This window comes from Pithys albifrons, chromosome 3, assembly GCF_047495875.1.
Source record: "Pithys albifrons albifrons isolate INPA30051 chromosome 3, PitAlb_v1, whole genome shotgun sequence".
Lineage (NCBI taxonomy): Eukaryota > Metazoa > Chordata > Aves > Passeriformes > Thamnophilidae > Pithys > Pithys albifrons.
The window spans coordinates 31,594,830-31,617,339 of NC_092460.1; the positions used below are offsets into that span (position 1 = coordinate 31,594,830).

At 39.8% G+C, this 22,510-nt stretch overlaps 1 protein-coding gene across 9 annotated transcripts in view; it reads left to right on the plus strand.

Moving 5' to 3' along the window:
• The window catches only part of ERC1 (ELKS/RAB6-interacting/CAST family member 1), a 299,501-nt gene that overhangs the window by 237,592 nt on the left and 39,399 nt on the right, over positions 1–22,510 (plus strand). For all 9 annotated transcript variants that reach the window (XM_071551243.1, XM_071551238.1, XM_071551240.1 and 6 more), the window contains one exon: positions 2,039–2,183. In XM_071551243.1, the coding sequence (XP_071407344.1) occupies positions 2,039–2,183 (145 nt within the window). The remainder of the gene's footprint in view (positions 1–2,038; positions 2,184–22,510) is intronic.

Here is a 22,510-nt window from a genome sequence, read left to right on the forward strand (position 1 = left end):
GAAAAGGTTTTTGTTCCCTCCCAGCTACTGCTCATCTGTAAGCTGTCATTGTCACAATGGGTGAATTTTCACCCATTGTCTTAGCAGAGCTTCACACCTTTCAAATGAGAGCAGTAGTAGTACTTTATTTCACCTGTGAAAAAATGACAGGAGCTTAGTAAATGTGGTGTCTAACCCATACAAGTATGAAGAGAGAAACAGCCTGGGAACCTGCTGGTTTCTGCTCCAGGGCTGTGGAGCCCTTTCACATGACTCTGTGGGCAGAAGTGCTGGGCTGGTCACTGCCAAGCTGGGCTATAATGCTGCAGCCCTGAGCTGCTTCTCTGCCATCATCTCAAATCTGTCACCAGGGTGGCCCTTGGAGTTGTTTCTTGGTCCCATTCTAATAGAATGCTTTTCTTACATCTTTTAAGTGTGAAGTAGGGATGGTCCCGTGGTGTAAAGGAGAGCACTCTGGACTCCGAATCCCAAGGACCTGAGTTCGAGTCTCAGTGGGGACCGTCCCCCGGCAGTTAAAGCCTCCCTGCCATCCCATCCCGTCAGATCTCGGATGCTCAGCAGGGTCAGCCCCGGTTATTACCGGGTACTGTGACAGTCCCGAGGACTTCCCTGTCACTGTCCAAGCTCGCTCGGCCGTGGCAGATGGACCTCAGGACTCAAATGGTGGGGCCAGTTCTGTGCATGCTGTGCCTCACCTAAAAAATCCACTGTGCAGGCTGGAAGGGCTCACCCACGTGTGGAGAGCCCTTCCCAAAGCTTGATTCATGAAGTCTGGCCATACATACATACATAAGTGTGAAGTCTATGTTGTTAGTATAATAATTGCTATTGATATAATTAGCAGAATTGTTTTAGCACATTTTATTATTTTTAAAAACCTTTCCCTGAAAATATCAATATTAACATGCTTTTGTTTATAAACTAGAGCAGATAAAAATTTTTATTAATTGGAAATTTGGAATTTTTGCTAATTTACCTGCATTTACAACTAAATTGTTAGGTGCTGGTTAGATAGGAAATCTGTAGTTTTCAGTTTGTCTTTCCTCATCACTTCTGCGTGATGCCATCTGTCACACCACCACCACCACTAATGCTTAGGACTTCATTATATTCCTTCTTTGCAAGGTCATGAGAGGTGGGACAAGCCACTCCTATTGGGCAATAAGGCCAAAGTTTTCTTTTTATGTCCTGTTGCACATCCTCGTTTGTCTGCACCAGCTAAAGGTGAGAATTAAGGTGAAAAGACATGAATAGTTGTCTTCCCTAACTCAGAGCAATCCTTTGAGTTTGTTTATCAACTGCTGGTTTATGGTCAGGGTAATTATCTTTGTGTCCTTTCTTCCCAGTATCTGTAATATATTTCTGAATTCTATTTGTAAGAGTTTTCTTTCTCTTTTGAAAGATTATGACAAGGTTGGTTTTCTGGTTGTTATAGTATTTGCTGCAGAATGTTCTTATATATTGCTTATTCACAAGAAAAGTCAAAGAATAGTTCAAGCATCCTTGAAAGCATCTATTTCAACGTATGTTATGTAGCACAAAAGTGTCACCATTTTCTTCTGGGAATACACTGTACTGTTTGAGAGATTTCAGTAAAATTGTCACATGCCACCTTTCTAAAGTAGCTGCATGAATAAGCAGTATAACCTAATGTAATTTAACACACAAGTCTTGTGATTAGTCCAGTATTTGTGGGTATATGCTCTTATCTCTTCTGAAAATGTTTAGAACATAAAAATGTTCAGCCAAAGTAATAGTAAATATTAGCAATTAAAAACTGAGAAGCTGAGTGAAGAATAAGAACATATTATTATCTGTTTTTCTTATTCTGTAGGCACCAATTTTGTATCAACCCAGTAGTTTAGGTGGGTCTTGACTTCTGTTCCAACAAGAGACATACAACTGTGGCAAACATTTATTACTGCTGTTCAAAGCTACACACTGGTGCATCACTTATAGTATGTTCAGCTCTTTGTAGAGGCTTCCTCTGAATTTTGCAGGATAATAATGTAGTTTTTTTGGGGTTGTTTTCTTTCAGACAAGAAGCCCTTCTTGCTGCCATTAGTGAAAAAGATGCCAATATTGCTCTGCTGGAGCTTTCATCCTCCAAGAAGAAGACCCAAGATGAAGTAGCTGCACTGAAACGAGAGAAGGACCGTCTTGTGCAACAGCTCAAGCAGCAGGTGGGTAGAGGAGGGCTAGGAAAGAAACTGGTTCATAATCTAGTATAGGATCATTATCTTGATTTGTGGAACTAATAATGTATAATCCTCTCATATATTGGGATAGAAAGTGCATAAGTAACAATTTCAAACTATCTAATGGTCATGAAGCCTGTGAAACATTATGGAGAAAGAAGACTCAGCATTGAGGGAAGTTTAGGGTCACTTCATGTCACTGCCTGAGTAGTAAATGTGGGATAGAATATACGGGAAATATTGAATGAACAGAACATTGGTTATTATCCTCTACAGGTGCAAATAATCACAGATTCAGAGAAAAGTAATTAGACTTCTCTTATTCTCTTCTGTTGTTGATGTAACTTTTAGAAAATGTGTGTTTCTATTCAAGCTTGTAAGACTCTGTTTGAGTATTGAATGCAAAGTGAAAAATACATTGCCAATAAAACATAGAGGAAGCAAAAGGCATCCCTGGCAATAAGAGATTTAGGATCTGAAAAAATCTGTGTAGATTTTTCACTTCAGCACTTCTGGTGGGTTTTTCTGAGTTATTCCCTGGCCAGATTCCTTGTAATAGCACATATGCTCCTGCCAATCCAGGATCAACTTCTTCAGTACCTCCATTTCTATCTTCCTAAAGTTTTACGTGCTACATTTCATCTGTCAACCAGATGATTTCTGTTGCTGTCAAAGAATGTAAGACAAAAAGAGCTCTGCTTTGTGATAAGAGATTTCTCTGCTTCTTCTTTAGGAAACACAAGTAGATTACTGGCCATGTTGTTTAAGAGGACAATTATTTACAGTTTAAGAACAGCAGTTTGGGGATTTTTTATGCCAGTTTCAGAATGAGCAACAAGTATGGTTTATAGTCTTGTATTATTTACTTGTGAGCACGAGTTGTAATTACTTTCACCGGTCAGTCAGATGATCTCCTACTGAAGCAAGATTCAGAAGTGGTCACAGAAATGTAAAGTACTTGTTTTCTTCATGTAATCGCCTGTTGATGTAGCGGCCTTAATATATGTTACCACTTATTCCGAGAGAAATGAAAATCTTATTCTTAGTTCTTGTTGACCTAAGTTTAAATTCAGGTGCTCTGATGCCCCTTGCCCTTCCCAGTTTCCTTCTGATTATCCTTTGTGAGTAGGTGGAACAATCTGCAGTACTTTGTGTGAATTTGTTTCTGCTGAAAATTTGTGTATATTTAATTAGCATATTATGGTTGTGCTTCTCTGTAATGTCTAAGGTTTCAGTTAAGAGATTTTTTTTAACATTGTTGTAGTTCATATCATTATCTTTCAGTGCTGTTAAGTCTAACTGTGCTGTTCCTAAAAAGACATGGCCATTTCCCTTAGGGATACTCATTCTACGTGCTTTTCAGTATAAGTGTGGGATACTTAATTTCTCAAATAAACTAAAATTGCAAAGGAGATTAATTTGAAATTGTTCATGGTATGAAGTGAGACCAGTTCTGGTCTGGTGTTGGAGCAATAGTACTTTTTCAACAAAATCACTGGGGTATCCAAATGCTTTTTAAGTTTCTGGTTCCAAAACTGCCATCAGCTATAAAGACTTGGAATTATTTAAGATTGTTTAGGACTGTAGTGTTATAGAAAAAAAACATGAAGAAAGCAGAAAGTAATTTCCTCAACAGATCTGTGCTATGAGTAGAATGAGTAAAAGCTATACATGTAGTATAAATATAAAACCACAGATATTCTCCAGTATATCCACAGTCCTCAAGGCAGGATATATGTTTACATGTAAACAATCTAAACTGTATTTAAAAAATACATGAGAAATAGAGATTTGACACATCCTCCCTAAATTCTATCCTATGTTTTAAGACTGTGTCATTTTTATTGTTTTTTGTGTACAGCTTTCAATACATTGACAAAAAAACTCTTCAAAGTTGCTTATAATAGGACAATAATACTCACCACCTCTGTAAGTTGCAGGGAATCTGAAATACCATTTGATTTTTTCAGTACCAGTAGTTTTGGTATGGACTTTTTCTATATAGATTGAAATCACAGCAACTTTGACAGTTCTAGAAATAGGAGATGGGTCAGCAGAGATGAGATTTTATAGTATCCTCATACTGAATCTCATTTTTCTATGTATTTTGCAAATATTCTCTGTACCTCTTCAGTTACTACAGGTCACCAGCCTCATATTTTCCAACAAAACAACTGTGCTGCTTCATCAATTTAAGCTTTCTCTACATGGACCCTGTTCTGCATCTTGAGAACAAGGGTCCATCTGTGTTTGCCAGCTCCACAGAACCATATCACATTTCAGGAACTTCCTAAAAGTTCAGCTGTAATTCTTAAATTTGCAGTAGAAATTGTGAATGAAAATTCTTTCAGACTTGCACATATTGAACACAGCTGTTCAGGGAAGGCAAATGATGCCACTATCCAAGATTTTCTGGAAGACTTTGAAAAGCAGTTCTGGAACCCAAAAAGTTCATTCAGCCATTCAGATTCAAAGCTGTAAGCCTGACCTTGCAGATTTCTGTTTCAGAGCTGTTGAGCTTCCTGACCAGTATTTGCTGTTTCAGTCCATCCCATTTGTAGGAGATGCTTAGACTTTGTGGTGGGGAAGCAGCTCTTTCAGTTGGCAGGCCGACACAGCTGACTAAAAGATTCCCATTTCCATGTACGTAGGATGCAAACAGAAATGCTGAGCAATATCGGAAGGGGTGGTTTGTGGGAAGAGTTGTGCGTGCTGTGGTAGGTGCCATAGGTCTGATTGCTGAATCTCACTGCAAACTGGAAAGATGATCTTCTGACAGAGATGGTGCTTTAGGAAAGCAGTTTTCTGACTATGCTGCAAGTGAGTTTGAATGGATCCAAGAGTGTAGGATAGGATTTGGATTATGCCTTTTCATTGCTTGTGCTGGGTACTATTGGCTGACTTGCCGTTGACTGACCTTTCTTAGAGTGTAAAAAGATACAACACCCTCACAAAACAAAAACTTCTTCCAATAATTTCAGGTGGTTTACATTTATTTAAAAATATTGGCAAAGATACATGGATTGATTCATCAAGGAAAGGGTGTAGTGATTCTGAAGGACCCTGCTAGTACTCCTCACTCTAACTCTCTCTTTCCCAACACTGTCACGTTCCTGGTTGCTCACACAGGAAGGGCACTGCTACGAAAGAGAGGGAAGGAGTCCTGCCAGAGACATTTTGGTTCTATAATTTCTCTAAGTATGTGCATTAAAGTTTGGATGAAGAGAGCCATTTTGGAAAGAGGATATGGCATCAATGTTGTTTTAATTTAGAATTTCTGGGCTCTGAATTGCAGGAATGCGCCTCAATATAGAGACCATTTCCTAATGAGGCACTCGGCATTGACCAGGCATTGCAGTAACTGGAGCTGCCTGTTTCATATTGGTTGTCAGCTTGTGTGAGGGATTTCCTCTATCACTGGGAAGGCAGTGCCGACTGCAGGGCGAGGGTCACCAGACAATGTGGTCCCAATTTACCTCCTCCCATGGCACTTTGTCTCTGTGGGTAGCTCATGGAGAAGCAGTGGTTGGGAGGCTGCTGCACCGGTGGGGGCCGGGGCTGATGCAAGAGAGCAGAGCTGGAGGTTGTCTAACCAGATCCAGATGTGGCGTGGTGAGCGCCAGCTGTGCTCGGGGGGTGTGCACAGAGTGCCCCCACCACGTGTGGCACCCTGAAACTGAGAGAGGCCAAGGAGCTTGGGCCGCTCTGTGCCACCACATCCACCGCTCATCTGTTGGAAAGTGGCCTGTTTGCCTTTTATTCCTTTCCTTGTTGGGCTGAGTTGTAAAGATCAGGATATATTTGTCACAGCAGAGCAAAGCAACGCTCTCTGGCTTTGAGGGGTAGAGGGGAGGCGTATCTGAGTGGATGGGCTGAGGTTTTCCAGTCTGTGGGATTTGAGCCTTAAACGCTTGGGGTTTTCTGCTGAGAGCTGTTTGTAGCAAAGGCTGTCATTGTCTGTGTTTGTACAGTGTCTAGAACAGCGGGGGCCTGGCTTGACCAGCATCCCCAGGCATTGTCATGCCATAATGCAAAGGAATAGCGTTAAGATTTTTTGAAGGCTCTGAACAGTATTAGTGTCTGTTTTCTGAGAGCTTTGAGTATTATTCAGATTAATTGTCTGTAAACCACCATATTCACTTGTACTATTATATAATGTCTACTAATTGACAGGAAGCTCAACATGAGCCAACAGAGTGCCCAGGTGGCCAGGAAGGCCAATGGGATCTTGTCCTGTATCAAAAATAGCATGGCCAGCAGGCCCAGGGCAGTGACTCTTCCCCTGTACTCTGCATTGGGGAGGCCACACCTTGAGTGTTGTGTTCAGTTCTGGGCCCCTCGGTTCAGGAAAGAGATTGAGGGGCTGGAGCACAAGCCCTATGGGGAGAGGCTGAGGGAGCTGGGGTTGTTCAGCCTGGAGAAGAGGAGGCTCAGAGGTGACCTCTGCACTGTCTAGAACTACCTGAAGGGAAGTTCTAGCCAGGTGGGGGTTGGTCTCTTCTCCCAGGCACTCAGCAATAGGACAAGGGGGCATGGGCTCAAGCTCTGCCAGGGAAAATTGAAGTTGGAGATCAGAAAAAAATTCTTTCCAGAGAGAGTAATCAGGCATTGGAATGGGCTGCCCAGAGAGGTGGTGGATTCCCCATCCCTGGAGGTTTTTAAACTGAGATTGGCCATGGCACTGAGTGCCGTGATCTGGTAAAGGGACTGGAGTTGGACCAAGGGTTGGACTTGATGATCTCAGAGGTCTTTTCCAACCCAATCCATTCTGTGATTCTATGATTATTATTCTGGGTTCTTCAATAATAGCAAAAGTTACCAGGATCTAACTTGGCTCAGTGTTATTGATGACAGGATCTCCAAAAATTTCATTTTACGTGGTGTCACTTCAGGCTTAATTAATATTGGGTACATTTTTATTATGCTCCCTTTTCCTAAATAAAAATTATTTTTGGGTGAGTTCCTCAGTCTTTTGAGAACTTGTTGAGTTTTCATCCTATACTTCAGCATGCTCGCAGAACCAGCCAGCTTCAGCTTTCTCCATGTGTTTCAAAACATATATTTCCTTCTGTCCTGAAAACTCTTAGTGAAGAATACTGAATAGTAATGAGCTCAGGATAGAGCTCTGTGTAACCCATTTGATTTATTCAGTTACACCTGTGCTCTCTTCTTAAAGGCTGTAAGTGAAAGAGACTTCAGTCTTGGGAAGTCTTTTCTATGGCTTCTCTGTCTTTATCATGGTATGTGATCTGTAATGTTACTTACTGCAATTCAAGCTCATTATGTTTTTTTCTATCTGTTATGGAAATTAAGGACTTGCTACCTTTCATGTTCTTGCCATAGATGCTCTTACAGTTTGCTTGCACTAGACTTAGTGAAAATACCTCCTTTTTATTTTAGTGAAGGGAGATAAGAAACCTCCTGCTATTGGGAGCAGGGGTTATGTGGTCAGCTTGCTTGTCTTTATGTGGAATCTTTAATACCTGTTGTTTGCTTCTACTTCTATATCCTCATCAAGATTGTTCCCTCCTCTCTAGGCCAGCATGAATTTGAGAGGCTGTTATTTGCCGCTCCCACAAATAGAGAGGAATATTTGGCCATGGCTAGTAGTAATAATAGTTAGCATTTATACAATACTTAATAAATATTTCATCTAGCCATGTGAGTCCAAAGCTGTTTTCTTTGTGTTGCTTTTTGCCTCTTCCCTATAAGACTTTGACTGACTTTCTTTATGCATCCAGGGTACTTCAAAGACTTTTTTTTCCAGGTAAGTGTGGTTCATGGGATCATGAGAAAAAGGAAAGAATTTTAGATTTCAGAATACCTTCTCTCTCAAAAAATGCTATTTTTCCACTTTTACTCACTTCCCTGGAAACTCTGCACACTGACACCTGACACTCTGCTGTGAACTTTTCCAAAGTGAAGTTCCTCGGGTTGGAGTCATTTCTGTTTATAACAAGAGACTGTAAAACAGGTCAAAGGAGACTGACAGGCAAGCCTTTTCCTCTTACTGCCATGGAGCTGGATCAGCATGACCACACTTCTGACAGTTTTTATTACCTCTCTGCCTGATGAAATAATACAGATCACGAGAAGCATGCAGTCCCTGTTTGCTTTGCCTTAGCTGCCCTGATTTGAAACCATGTCTGATTAGAGTGATTACCCTGTTAGCAATTTCTTCTTCAGGTGACATGGATACAATCACTGCAGGTAATTGCTAAATGTGGTGCTGTTTCTTTTGTGACAGAACCACTTTTGTTCTCTGAGAGTCCCCGCAGTCCCCTCTGAAGTTCAATGAGTGGAGGTTTCTCTCAAACCAGAAGGGAACTTAGCAAGTTTTGGAAGATCTATATAAATTGTCTGAGGGTGGTGGTGTTGGCTTCTTCATAGCTGAGAAGGAAAGTTACTATTTGAAATGAGTGATGAGATTCAGGGCACTTGGATCCATTTTTGTTTATTGATCTCTTCACCACAGTGCCCACATACTTGCACTGGCAAGAGTGCAAGTAGATGCAAAAGTGGGGAAAGAAAACCTGTGTGATAAGAAGGTTAAAAACAGGCAGATGAGTTCTAAGGGATCACATCAAAAGTTTCTGCATGTATTGGTCAGAACAGAAGGTACTCTTTGAATTGTGGTATTCTCTGAATGCCAGGGTAATCTATTTGAAACAGCAACAGATTAATGCAGTTTGTTAGAAACTTTTCAAGGAATAGTGAAATATTTCATGAATTATTATCACTTGTAATGGACTTGTTACATAAATAGTGCAGTCACAGCCTCATTTGTACACTGGATGGTTTGTAGTCAGTGTGAAGTCATCTTTTTTTTTAGGTTCTTTTACCACCACTATCTGGAGGGTCAATTACAGCTTTTCAGTTACTGGCTTTAATATACAAAGATGCCAAAATACGTAATTTTTATAGTATATTCTTAGCTGTACTAACAGTGTAGCTGGCATACATATGAGCAGGCAGAAGTGGGGGAAATCACTCTGTACACTTCCTATTCAGGAAGCTGTTGGACTAGAAACAGAAGAAACTTCTGGCTGAAGTGAATATATATCCACTAATTGGCTTTCATCAAGCATTGCCAGCTGTCAAATTTAAGCATCGTGGATTTTGTCAAAGGCCTGTAATCCACCCAGATTATCAATCACAGTGTTGCTTGTTTTGCCAGGCTTTGCTCCTCAGTAATTGTTTCTGTCAAGGGGGAAGTTTCTGCCAGGAGCAGCCCCAGCACCCCAAGAGCAGCCGAGCAGGCACAAGAAGGCAAGGCTTTGTCATGCCCTTGAGCATCACTTCCTGAAGCACAGCACAGGAAGTCCTTGCAGATTAAAAGAAAGCACCTTCTCCCTGCCATGTGTTCCAGACTTTTTTCCCATCATGTTTAATCATCTATTAGCACAGTAACAGCACTCAGTGCAGTGTCAGCAGTCTTTTTGGGGGCAGCATTTTGTCTTCCCATGGTATTACTTACACTCTCATTCCCCTCTCCCTCCTCCTTTTACCTTTACCCTTTGCCTCTTGTGTGACTAAGTAGTAATGTCTGTTCAGGTGAGCTCCTTCTGTCGCTGCCTCAGGGTGCCAGAGAAGGGAGCTGCCCCTTGGCCCTGCTGTGAACAGCCATGGCAGCGCTTTTTGTGCCTTCACTCATTTCTCAGCCTCTTCTTTTTAGGGTATTGCAATGGCATCTCTCTAGGTTTGCTTGAAGGGGAAGGTGTTTTGCCTCCCTGAGAGAGTGGGCTTTAAGATTTATGAAAGTATTGTGGAACTCAGATGACAACAGCTTCTGTTACCCTTTCCTTCTAGACATTTGTAACATTTTAAGAAACACTCTATGGACTAATCCCAAATTTGTCCTCAGATTTCAAAAACCTATTTCATTCTATTAGAAATAGTCCTCCTTTTATTGAATATATTAAGATTTTCATATTGCAGTTTTGTTGCTTTTTAGTTGACTTGAAGTTTGCACAAATCATAGAATTATAGAATCGATTGGGCTGGAAAAGACCTCTGAGATCATCAAGTCCAACCCTTGGTCCAACTCCAGTCCCTTTACCAGATCACGGCACTCAGTGCCACGGCCAATCTCAGTTTAAAAACCTCCAGGGATGGGGAATCCACCACCTCTCTGGGCAGCCCATTCCAATGCCTGATTACTCTCTCTGGAAAGAATTTCTTCCTGATCTCCAACTTCAATTTCCCCTGGCAGAGCTTAAGCCCGTGCCCCCTTGTCCTATTGCTGAGTGCCTGGGAGATTAATTGGATAATTTTCAACAGCATCTAGTTCCACATATCCAGCAGCTCTCATTCAAGGCCTATGAACTCCTGCAGTAAGTAATTTAAACAACATTATGTCTGAGTAGAAAATCAGGATTGCTGGACAAGTCTAGCTGAGCAGTTGAGAGACCCTATATCCCAGTTTTGTAAGTGACCAACTTGATGGATTTGGATATCGGATCAGGTTGTTAAACCTCCACTGGGAGAACCAGGCTTGTGAGCAGTATTAAAGAGTTAAGAATACTCGGTAAGCTTGGGTTTCTTCAGAAGACTGAACTAGGAGATGTAATTTGGGGCCCAAAAAATAGTAATTCCTTTGTCTGTGAGTAGTGTTTCTGGAAATTAGTGCAATGTAAAAATAGTCACTGTCATTTCATGTCACAATTGTACCATATGGTGGTTTTTTGAAGTTACCATGACACAAACCACTGATCTGATGCACAGTGTTTTGCAGTTAAATAGGGTGAATATATTAGTGCACATCTTTGTAAGACATACATCCAACAGAGTATCCGTGTCATTAATTATTTCTTCTTTGCCACAAAGTTTATGTTGAGAACAGTTACCCTTCCTGAATTTCTGGCAGTCTCTGTGTTAGCTGATGAGTCATGAGATAGAGCAGAAGCTCGGAAAGAGCGGTCTGAACAGCTCAGGATTGCCAATAGTTGTTCATTCAAGGAATACAATTATGGGTACATCTTCCTTTACTTAATTTCTATGGTTTGTGGGGCGGCTGGGAAGGACCCACACATGACTGCTCCCTGTTTGTTGTTCATTGGCAGGATATGCCTCAGGAGTAAAATATTTGAGACTTTCTGACCATTGCTCCTTGTGGCTGGGTTGGTTTGGCATCACTCTCTTGGTATTTGAATTGATGATGTCTGAAGGATGACCAGAAAATACAGTGATTTTATGGTCACATTTAAATCTTGTAATTTAGGCCCATTGTTTGGGGAACTCTGAAGTATTTGTGACAGGGAGGATTCCACTTAAACATGTGAAAAATCTTGTTGAGATAAACTTATGAATATCTTTTTTGTGAAGAAACAGCAATTTCACACCAAAATTTCAGATACAGGAATGTTTTGAATTCCTTGTTTGAACTTGGTAAAAATACTGTGATTTTACAAGATGGATGTGTAACCATCCTTACTGGTGTTTCACTGATTGGATGGATGCAGGTTTTTCCATTCTAAATTATTCCTGTTCATTTGTTATACCTGACACTGACAGTTGTCCAGAAGACACACGTGTCTTTTCACCTAATCTCCATTCAGAATGTGCCAGCTTGGTGCACTATGCTCATCTCTTCCTACATTTATTGATATTATTCTCCAGGGAACACACAACAGACTGAACAGCTTCATGCTAAAGCTATAAAGTAGGACTTTATTCCTGATTACTCATCTTTGGATGAAAAGCCTAACGAACCTGTTAAAAATATGTCTCATAAGAAACAATTCACGTATTGATAGCCAGTAGAAGGGCAGTGGCAGAAAGCTGAAGGGCATTTTGCCAGATTTAGAATTGGTTTTAATTTGTGTAAGATCCGCAACTGGTGAGGTGATAGATGATTCAAGGTGTGTTCCAAAAATGTGTAAAGGAGAAGGTGAGGTCAGAGATATGAGGTGACTGATTGGGTTCATAAACTAAATATGTAGAAGGTTTCAAGTAGATTACAGATCAACAGTTGTATGACTTAATGTGTTAGTAATGTGTTCTTTACTTCAAGGGGGAATGATGGAAAGAATTGTGCACCTAGAAATATGTAATGAAAATTAATGATCTATAAGATAGAATGTATTGCATATTTGCCATTTGACTGTGTTATTTTGGGAGTAACATAATAAATCAATGCTTTTTTGCTTGAGAAGGGAAAAATGCATAGTCTGCAAAAGAGAATTTTAATCCCCACCATCTTAAAAATTGATAATGGAAAAAATTAAGTCTCAACTGTATGGATTGAGTTTCAGCTTCAGTAAACAGTGAACTGTTGATGAACAGTGATCTCAGGTATTTCTGAGCTTATGCACTGAAATACCTCTCAGTCTACAGATATTTTTCTTATCCACTCTATTAAGCTCCTTAAATTCTGAAAATCATTTCCCTATTTGAAACAGTCTGAGCCTAGTCCAGTACACCATATCTCATGATAATGAATATGTAATGCAGGGGAAAATAGAAGTTTCATCTTGCAGTTGGAAATCTGTGCTGTCAGTTAGGACTAGTTTCTTGAAAATAACCCTTCACTAATTTGGAAGATGTAGAAATTGCTGGGGAAGTGTAGCAGATTCATCAAAAGGAGACATAGATCTGTGAAATTAAGCATCAGTTACTTGCATTAGCTTCTGCAAATGGGTAGGTGCTGGTGGCTGAATATTCCCTCAGTTCTGTTAAATTCATGGTGTTATGTTCTGAAGAGTCCAAATCTTTAAAAAATTACTATTCATGTTTTGGTGCTGAACCAATGGCGCATTTTACTCCTTAATAAGTACATGCTCATTTCTGCAGTCCTTTTCTGAGATAAAAAAGGTATTCACAACCAAAGAAAGGTTGTGCAGCTTTTGCCTAGAGGTGATGGTTTTGCCACATGCCATTTGTGAATGTAGGGAGGGGATGGAGGTGTTTCTGCTGGCTGCTCAGCTGGGAAGCCATGAGCAGTCTGGTAACAACTGCCAGCTCTGGAAGGTACAAGAGGAGAAAGCTGATACTGATGGAGACTCTGCTTCCAGCCCCTCCCTTGAATGAGATGGTGCTGTCAAATAGGAGTTAATGATTTTGGCAGATCATCTTTCAGGCAGTTGTGTTTGACTGTCTCTGAGCAGACCTGCATTGAACACAAAATAAAGGAATGGTTTCCATGTGCGCTTTTAGGGATTAGTACAAGATTGTGCTTGAAGACAAAGTAAGTCTCAAACTCAGCTATCAAAAGATTACTGTCTGATTTTACTTGGCATAATCAAACATTTATTGTATGGATGTAAGATCAATTTGCTGATCAGGTAGGCTCTGTTTCAAATACGAGTAATTTACCTTTGCAATAACCCGTTACACACGTTTAGGTTGTCAATACTGTAAGTGAATAACAGTCTCTCGACTTCTGTAAAGCTTTAGTCTCCAAGAATATGTTAAACTGTGATCACAGTACTGATGCCTGGGGGGAATGATGGTCTTTTATGTTGAATACAGCCTTGGTTAAGGGGTAGCCATTTTATGAGAGGTTTTGTTCTCTTTGTTTGAGTACAACTTTACAGTCACAGAACCTAGTCTTTTGTTCTCTTTCTTTAAGTTTACCACCAATGCCTGTCTGTCTTAGTGTGAATACAAATATTTCCTGTAGTTGAGTAAACAAAAAATAAATGGAGCTCTCGCAGCTGACTCCAGACAAGTTCTTCTCAGAGTCTGAACAACCTCTGTACTTCTTTTTTTACAGTGGATTTTTATTAGGGGAGGGTTGTTTAACTTCTTTAAACATTCAATTTCACTGTTGTATCATTCCTTAATCCTTTTAATAGTTTAAGAAATTACTCTTCTCACTTTTTTCATCTTAATATGAAATATAACCATAATTTCTGAGACCAAGCCAGGGTGCCCTCCATCTCCTAAACACCAGTAGATGTAATCTTGGCTTTGCCTCCTTTATTATGGCTAAAAACCCCAACCTCTGCCAACTGCTGACATTAATGGTGTTGAAAAAATAATAAAAGCAATATAGTGATCCTTAAGAACACACACATACATAAGTTGTTTAAAACTGAAGCCTGCATGGGTTTATTTGCTCTGTGGAAGTAATAAGGGCTGTATCTTCTCATTTTAGGTTTTTTCTCTTTTTTTTCTTTTTTTTTTTCCAGGGGAAATATATTTATCTATACACACAGGTCTTCATTTTGTGCACCTTTCAAGTGCCTTCGCAAAAAATTTAGTGTTTCTGTAGCAGAGACAGAGTTTTGTGAAATTTTTTTTCTAAGCTTTACAGTGCCCATTGGGTGGGCCTCTATTCATATGTAATGTCATCATATAATGTAAGTCCCAGAAAGACAACAGATTAGGAATAGAGCAGGAGAAATGGGAATACTGTCTGGAATGCAGACACCATAGAGAAATTCATCTGGCCAAGCTGGCACAACTCTACACATTGAGTGCCATGGATTTTGTAGAAAGGATGAGAATTTCTTTCCTTAGTAAGAGTAAGTTTGGAACGAATACAGTAGAAAAAAATAAATGTTTTTTTCAGTCTTTCCAGCTTAGTATCTAAGCTTTGATGCAGATTTAACAGGAAAAATTCACCTCTGCTGGAAGAACAGAAGAGAAAAGAGAAGTGTTGTTTTATTGTGGTCCTCCTTGCTTGTGTAGTGCGTGCAAGAGCAGGACAAATGGATGAGTCATCTGTCCAGCTCTGCAGTGCACATGTGCTGCTGTGTGCTGGGGAGGGATCCTGCCTCTGTGGGCCCAGCACGGGGACAGTGAGGATGGACAGGAATCCTGTGTGTCTGCAGACCACACGCACGCATGGTGCGGACAGACAGGAATGTCATGGCTGTGTGTTTGGAGGGATATTGCGAGGCAGGGCTCCTCTAGGTGCATGTCAAGCCGAGTAATTGGCCATACAGCAAAAATTCTCAACTTTAATTTAGTTTGGGGTAGCAAAGCTCTGTTGGTTGTCAAAGGAAATGCCCTTTCAACTCTTCCCCCAGCAGTTGCCATGCAGGATTTTGCCTAGATTAAAAGATGAAAGAAAGGCACAAAAAGAATAATACTGCGTTTCTTTTTCTTTTATATGCAACAGCTTTTAAAATTATTTTCAGATCAAGCCTAAATAGTCTTGAGGTTTCATTGTATGTTTTTTTAAACAGTTGCTATCAACACTGTTTATATCATATAGACACAGACACATTCATGTATACACCCAGAGCTGGGTTCTGGGTAGTTACAGACAGTCTGTGTTGAGATGATACTGAGCAGCTCACATCACTTTAGCATCTAGGAATTTGTATCTGTACATAAATGCTTTTTCTGCCAAGAACAGCATGTATAGAGGGGAGGAGGTTTTGCTATTAACAACTTTTGAAGCTGCAGGCAAATGCACTTGAAGTGGTTAGTCATATAACAATAAAAGTATGTAACAATAAAAGAGCTGTGGTCAAAACACTGGCATATGCCCTCCAAAAATAAAAGTTGCTGGCTAAAGGAATGCTTTTAGTATATTTATTGTAAAGACACAGTCACAATAGACAAAGAGTGGAAAACTTCCAAATCACATCAGCTGGGAGAGGTGTATGTAGATACACATGAGCAGATGGCCTACAAATGGTTTTGTTGAACCAGGGAATCACAACAAGGTTTTAAGATTTTACAGTAGGAGGCATCTTGTATGTAAATTCCTAAATGAGATTTTGCCAGTCAGTTTTCACTGGACTGAGAAGTTTTCTTGTTTCAGACTAGGAGAAAGGCTAAGACAAAGGCAGAGTGACTGAAGTGGTTGTGTTACACAGGCAGCTTTGTGAAGCAAATGCAAGTGGATTTATTTTGGAAAGGAGAATCAAATAGAATAACAAAGGAAAGGGGGACAGAGTAAAGTAGTTGAGGGTAAGATGAGCAGGGTGTGGAGTGAAGCTGAAGCGAAAAGGGAAGGAGAAATTTCAAGTAAATAGTCATAACAAAGCAGGAGTGCCATCAATGATGTCAAACAAAGCTTGTTCTGTTTTTGATACAAATATTTTCCTGTTCTGTAGGATATGATGTAGGTAATTTAAGGGGTTTGCCTTCACATTTTTGTACAGATTTTGTAAGACAAACCTTATCTGCAGAACTTAATGTTGGTGCCTTAATTGCAGTTTAATGTAATCACAGGATCATTAATATGTTGGAATGCATTTCCAACCTTAGCATAACCTGAGATGTCTTTTACATTTTGCTTTGTAAAACACATGTCACCAACCTGTCAAAGTCTTTAGGAAGAGTTTATGCTCCAAAGTACATTTCAGCCTGTTTTTCTTGCTGTGTTTTTGTCTTTGCTTTCCATTGTTTGATAAAATATAAGATGAAAATTTTAGTTTGGATCCATAAACACACTGTGAGAAGGGAAAAATGAGAAAGGGGGGAAGTGGCATCAGGAGTTTTCAACAGTTTGGGTAATGAGGACCATGACAGACTGTATTTCCTTTTGTGTTATTATTGAAGTAGCATTTCACTTTTGTCTTCAAGGGAGTTGTCATTGGTGGTACGTATCAAAGTAGGTTAAAGAGACAGTAAACTGTATATATTAGACATTCAGCAGACACATGAACTAAACATGAGAGGTTTGCTCCTGTTCACTTGAGAATTTGTAGCAGTTCAGCCTCCCAGAATCCTAAAGAAAGGCACATACCACACTATCAGAAAACTCCACTTTTCTGCAGCATTTAAGGCAAGGATATCCTGAGTCTGCATCCAAACTCTTACAACTCAAACAAAACCTGCTAGTTTGGACTCCTCCAAAGAAGAGTTTAAATGACAGCACTATCCATTTGCTCAGTTCCCATCCTGTAACTTTTCAATTTATTGACCATTTTCAACCAAATTTGACAGAGGGAAAGAAGTCTCAAAGATTTTTGTAATTTATAGGAACTTAATTAACATCCACAGCTGGGTAGAGGTGAAAAAAAGCCCAAAGTGCTGCTCCCACACAGGGAAAGGCAAGAAGAATTGAGCTGTGATCTGTTTTGTTTGGCTGTAACATACACATATGGCAGCCCATTCAGAACATACACACTTTCACACTGGTCCCAGCTGACTCTTGCCTGGAGACTCCATGGGGGAGGCAGGCCGGAGAAAGAGATTATTGCAGGGTTGAAGGCCATGGTTAGAAGATGGAGAATACAAATCCAAAGCATGCAGATTTCATTAGCCAGGATAAAATGGGTAATAAAGTCGACTCATATGCTCTTCAAGGGTAGCCATGCTGTCTGCAAAAGAAATTAGTTCTTTACTGATTAAAGAAGCAGTTAAGATGGGACAATAGACTGAGACTGGATGTAGCAGCATAATTTAGCAAAAAAGCTAATTGTTGGTTAGCTAATTTAAATAAATTAGTCTTTTCTGTTTTCAGGGCATGTGGCAGCAAAGGATACTGATCTTATTCTCTTCTGCAGTAAGGCCTTCCTCTGCCCTGGTGTGGAACCAAGACTTGCCCTACAAACTGCACCACAGGGCAGGCTCATAACACAAAAAATACTTACCTGCTTACTTTAAACCAAGAGTATGGAATTTCATATACTCAGTACTGGAATGTGAATACTACCAGTTCTCCTGTTTTGTCTAAAGAATTAAAACAGTGGCTCATTTTGTTTGCTGTTATGTCTTCAGATCAAGTTCAGTAAATGATTTCTTGGGTTGTCTGTTGTGTGGGGATCCAGGATTCTTTGAGAATGTTGTCATGTGTTACCATTTGTTCTGTTGATCCTTCCTGAAAGGGGCTTTTGATGCATAGGCCATCCATTCAGTATAAATTAGGTTTACAGTATGGTGGTGAATGTTCTCAGACTCCAGCCCTTGCTCAGACATCTCTGAGATACAGGAAAACATATATTTCTGCCTAAGACCTTACAAGCGGTGGAAAGATGCCAAAGAACTAACGTACTTGGTTTGCTCCTGAGTAGTTAACCATGAGAAGAGGTATTTATTTTTCTTTAGTTTCCTTTGAAACATGTGACTGGGCAGTTTCCAGTTCTCGTGAAACAAGTAATTGAGGAAGGCAGTTCTATTACCAGTGATCAGTCAGTCTTAAACACAGCTTGAGGTATCTCTGAAGAGAGTAAAGGAGAGCTACAGAAACACAGACTATGATGTTCATATGGTGGAACACACAAAAAGTCCCAAACATTGATCTGATTTGGACTTTTTTGTTGTTGTTCTTGGTTTTCTTTATGCAGGAGTCAATAGATTTCAATAAGCTTTGTCACTGGGCAATTCCATAGTTATTTATTTGTTCATCTCCCAAGGAAGTTCCAAGAGACACATTCCTGTACAGGGAAAATTTCAGTTCAAAGTTTATTTTTTAATCCTGTCCACAGATGTCTACATATGTCAAATCTCAGAGAGAATGCCATATCTAGATGATCTGCCTCCTTTATTTTAGTTCAAAGGTTTTTTGAATGTGAATTCTCCAGAATGCAGTTTCTTGGTAATTATCACATATGGGGAGATGAACAGAAAAATGAAATCCTTGAACACAGAAATTAGCTGAGCTGATTAAGTCTTTCACTTTATAATGCTGTACTGTTGTAACATTGCCAACAGCCAATGCAGAAGCCACAATCTCAGGTAGAATCTGTTCAGTCCTTCAGGCTTTGACAAACCCCAGGAGCTGCACATGTTCTTTGTTGGGCTCACAAAAACACGGGCTCCAGGACATACAGTGCTCTAGTAACAGGAATGGTTTTCACTTCCCTGCAGTTGAACATTGTGCTGCTTTGCTGCTAATAGAGAAATCTCAGTTGCTAATCCTTCACAGCCAAAATGAAAGCCAAACCTAACCAACAATGTGTCTTTTAAACCTTACAAACAAAAATGACACCTCAGCATGTACCATCTCTTTACAAATTTGAAAAATGTCTGCCAGATCATTAAAAATCATGAATGGAAATAGGACATAGAGTAAAATATTGGAAAAAATTTTCAGAGCCCCAATGCTCAAGGTAGGTACACAGTGAAGGTAGGTGTATATTCAAGGGAGGTATAGATATACTCAAGGTGGTTATGCAGGGCATCATATTCTGATAACAGGCAAGGAGGGATTATTCTTTCTGTGTTTCTGATGGGTGGGTTCCAGCAGGGAGCTGGATGAACATTTACAGAGGTTTTACAGGGTTTTTAATAAACACGAAAGAACTATCTGAAAGTCTTCTCAAGTACCTAATTTTCAGAGATACTGAATTTGGCACACACTTAGGAAGAAAAATTACCTGAATTTCCTTATTATATTTCTATGTTATTAATGGTAAAAGTGTTTCTAAACTGTAGCTTCTGTATGTGTGTGCTTCCAGTGAAACATTCAGCTCAGACTGAAATGGGATGACTTCTTTAACTTGCTGACACTCTGCCTCCACCACATACCCATTTGTCACAAGTACAGTCATTATATTAATATTTACTTAATGTGGGGCTTTTTAAACTCTACATTAAAGGATTAATAAAGCTTGTTTAGACTGGTTAGCAAAACCAGAAATTATCCCACGCAAATATTGTACAGAAATTGAGAAAGTAGCCACTGATGTCATGGTTTGTGCTATGTTTCATGGTGGAGGAACCGACTTGATGCAAACTGAGTAAGTCAGTGCAAGGAGTGTGTGAAGCAGACTAAATTAACAGAGAGAATGTGCAGCTTATGAGCTAATATCTGCTGTTAATTAGGAAGCTTGTCTAGAGATACAGAAATGTGTGATTCCTGTGGATAAAACTTGGTTTCAAAACCTTGCCAGGGTAATGGTTACCAGAACACTCGCTGTCCTGCAGAAATGCTTAAGGAAGGTATGTACTCTCATTATAACATACAACTTCGTGCAAGCTTTCAAATAAAAACATTCTGTAAAATATATTATAAACAATGTCTGTAGTTAAAGCTGTGGGTTTCAAATTTATATGTGGAATTCCACAATAAAGAGTTTGTCAGACCTGGACAGCACCGCTCTGGGCTTTACCAGCTACATTCCAGAATATGTCTCTGACTCTCCCCTACACTTTGTGGATCAGCATCAGTTCTGGTTTTTCTCATGTAATAATTTAATACGATAAAATCTATTAATCTTTGGGATTGAGGTGCACAAACAAGCCACGAGGATAGCCTGCAGTGAACATAAAATAACTTAGTCTTAAGAACCTACAGGTGAGAGTGTGCTTTGAAGTAGTACATCCATGAATAGGGAACTTAGTGTTTCTTCAAAAATTCACATTTCAGGCAGCTAAAACAGTGTATATGTGCAACTTGCAATGAAAGTTTTCAGGTGTTAGTTATGTTAGAAACTGCCTACTCTGTGGTAGTTTCCTTGTTCACCCAAACATTTAGTGGTTATAGAATACAGGCAGAAGTAAACTATATGGTACCCAGGGAAAAAGTGATGAAAATACAGTGAAATCACTGCAGGACCATGAAACAACCAAAGAGAGCACATTTGAAAGAAGTCCTGATGCTGATCATTCACATTCATAATTAAAACAAGTTTATCTCTCATTTTCTCCTGCTACTTTTTTGTATAATTGCCACTGTAGCAAGGGATAGGGAAGAGGACAGACTTGGATAATCACAAGAAGCAAGAAAGGCATTAAAAATAAGTGTATTAGAGAGGCAGAAGGATAATTTCAGAAATTCTGGAGGGTGGAAAGGGAGGCGTGGGCAAAACCTGGTAGTTTTGGAGTATAGTCTGATATATAACTGGGGGAGGTTGGGGTTTTTCGGCACAGAACCCTTGCAAAGTTATGCTTTAAACCTGCAGTTCATACACTCTGATCTGCAGACCTCCCGTGGCAGGTTCTCCACAGTCATTCCTGGCTTTCAGGAAGGAGCTTGAGAGTGTGCAGTGGCTCTGCAGTTATTTTGAGAACCAGCATTAGTCTGAAGGGTTTGGGACTGTTCTTTTGCACGGTGATTATTGGGATGAAAAGAGGAGCATTGTTAAGGGCTTTGACAAGTTGTAGAGTTTTTGAGAAGGGTGTAATTGGAAGGCCAGGAATAAGGTTATGAAATCTGTCCAAAAAAAAAAAAAAGAAACTTTGACAGAAATCAGGAAACCTATTTTGAGTTGTGGATTTTTCTCCAGTGTTTTTCATTCCAGCCTTTTTCCTGCACATGCACGAAGAAGGTACCTGTGATGGCACATGATGTTTTGTAAGGAAAATGTGAATCTGACATTCTGTTCTTATCATTACTAGTTCTGCTTACAGCTCTGGAGGTTTTAGACAAAAGCACTCCTGACACAACCGATTTTTCTGCACTGCTCATTTACTTTCTCACAGGACACAGTGGTTAAACCATTTTGTTGTACATACTTTTCAGAATGATGTAGAAATGTTTGCCCCAGGATCTGAGCCATAACCTCATGAGGTGGGCGAGGATTGTATAATAGTGCCATGACAAAGCAGTTCAGGACTGCAGGATGTTGGAGTGGTTCCCCACAGTAAAGTAAATGGTTTGTTTTTAAATCATTGCAACAGCCATTTGCTCTAGAAATTTCCATCCTTTTGAACTTTTTTTTTTCTGCAGAGGAGCAATAAGAGAGATACTTAATTCATGTATTCGCAGTTATTTTTAAAATTTCCAGTTAAAAGTTTGTTGTTGGTATTCCAGTCCTAAACAGAAGCTTTTTATTTCCATGTGATGACATTAAAAAACTATAAAAGTATTATAATATTATATATTTTATTTGCAACACTGCTTGGAATATAAATGTTGTAAAATAATTCTTCATGGTATCCATCAGGAGATAAACTGCTTTTCTTTTGTCTCTTGATTTTTGCCTGCCTCTGGTGATACATGTATAAATCAGTTCCTGTGGTGAAATCACAACACTGATTTTGGTGTTTTCTTGCCAAGACTTGTATATCAGAAGCATACGCTGTTAAATTAACAGCAGCAGCAGTGGAAGGTCAGGTTGAATTAAATGGAGAGCATAGAAAATGTCCTTTCAGGTGAACTGATCCTATAGGATTGTTATCATCAGGATGCTGCAGAGATTGTTCTGGGTTAAAGTGTTCAAAGGGCTGCAATGGGGCAAAGCAACTAAATCATATTGGCAAGCAGGAGGAAATTTGGAACTAACCTCCCTCTTCATTTGAAAATTCTAACTCTCATAGCTATAAAATTTCCTGAAGATGAAAATCTGAAATAATGGGGACTGCGGCATATTTTAGGTTGGAGTGGACCTCTGTGTCCAGCCACCTGCTGAGAACATCACTAGCTAGAGCCCATTGCTCAAGGCCTTATTCAGTCACATTTTCAGTACCTGCAAGGATGGGGATGCTGCAGTCTCTTGGCAGCCTGTTCTGGTGTTTGATCCACC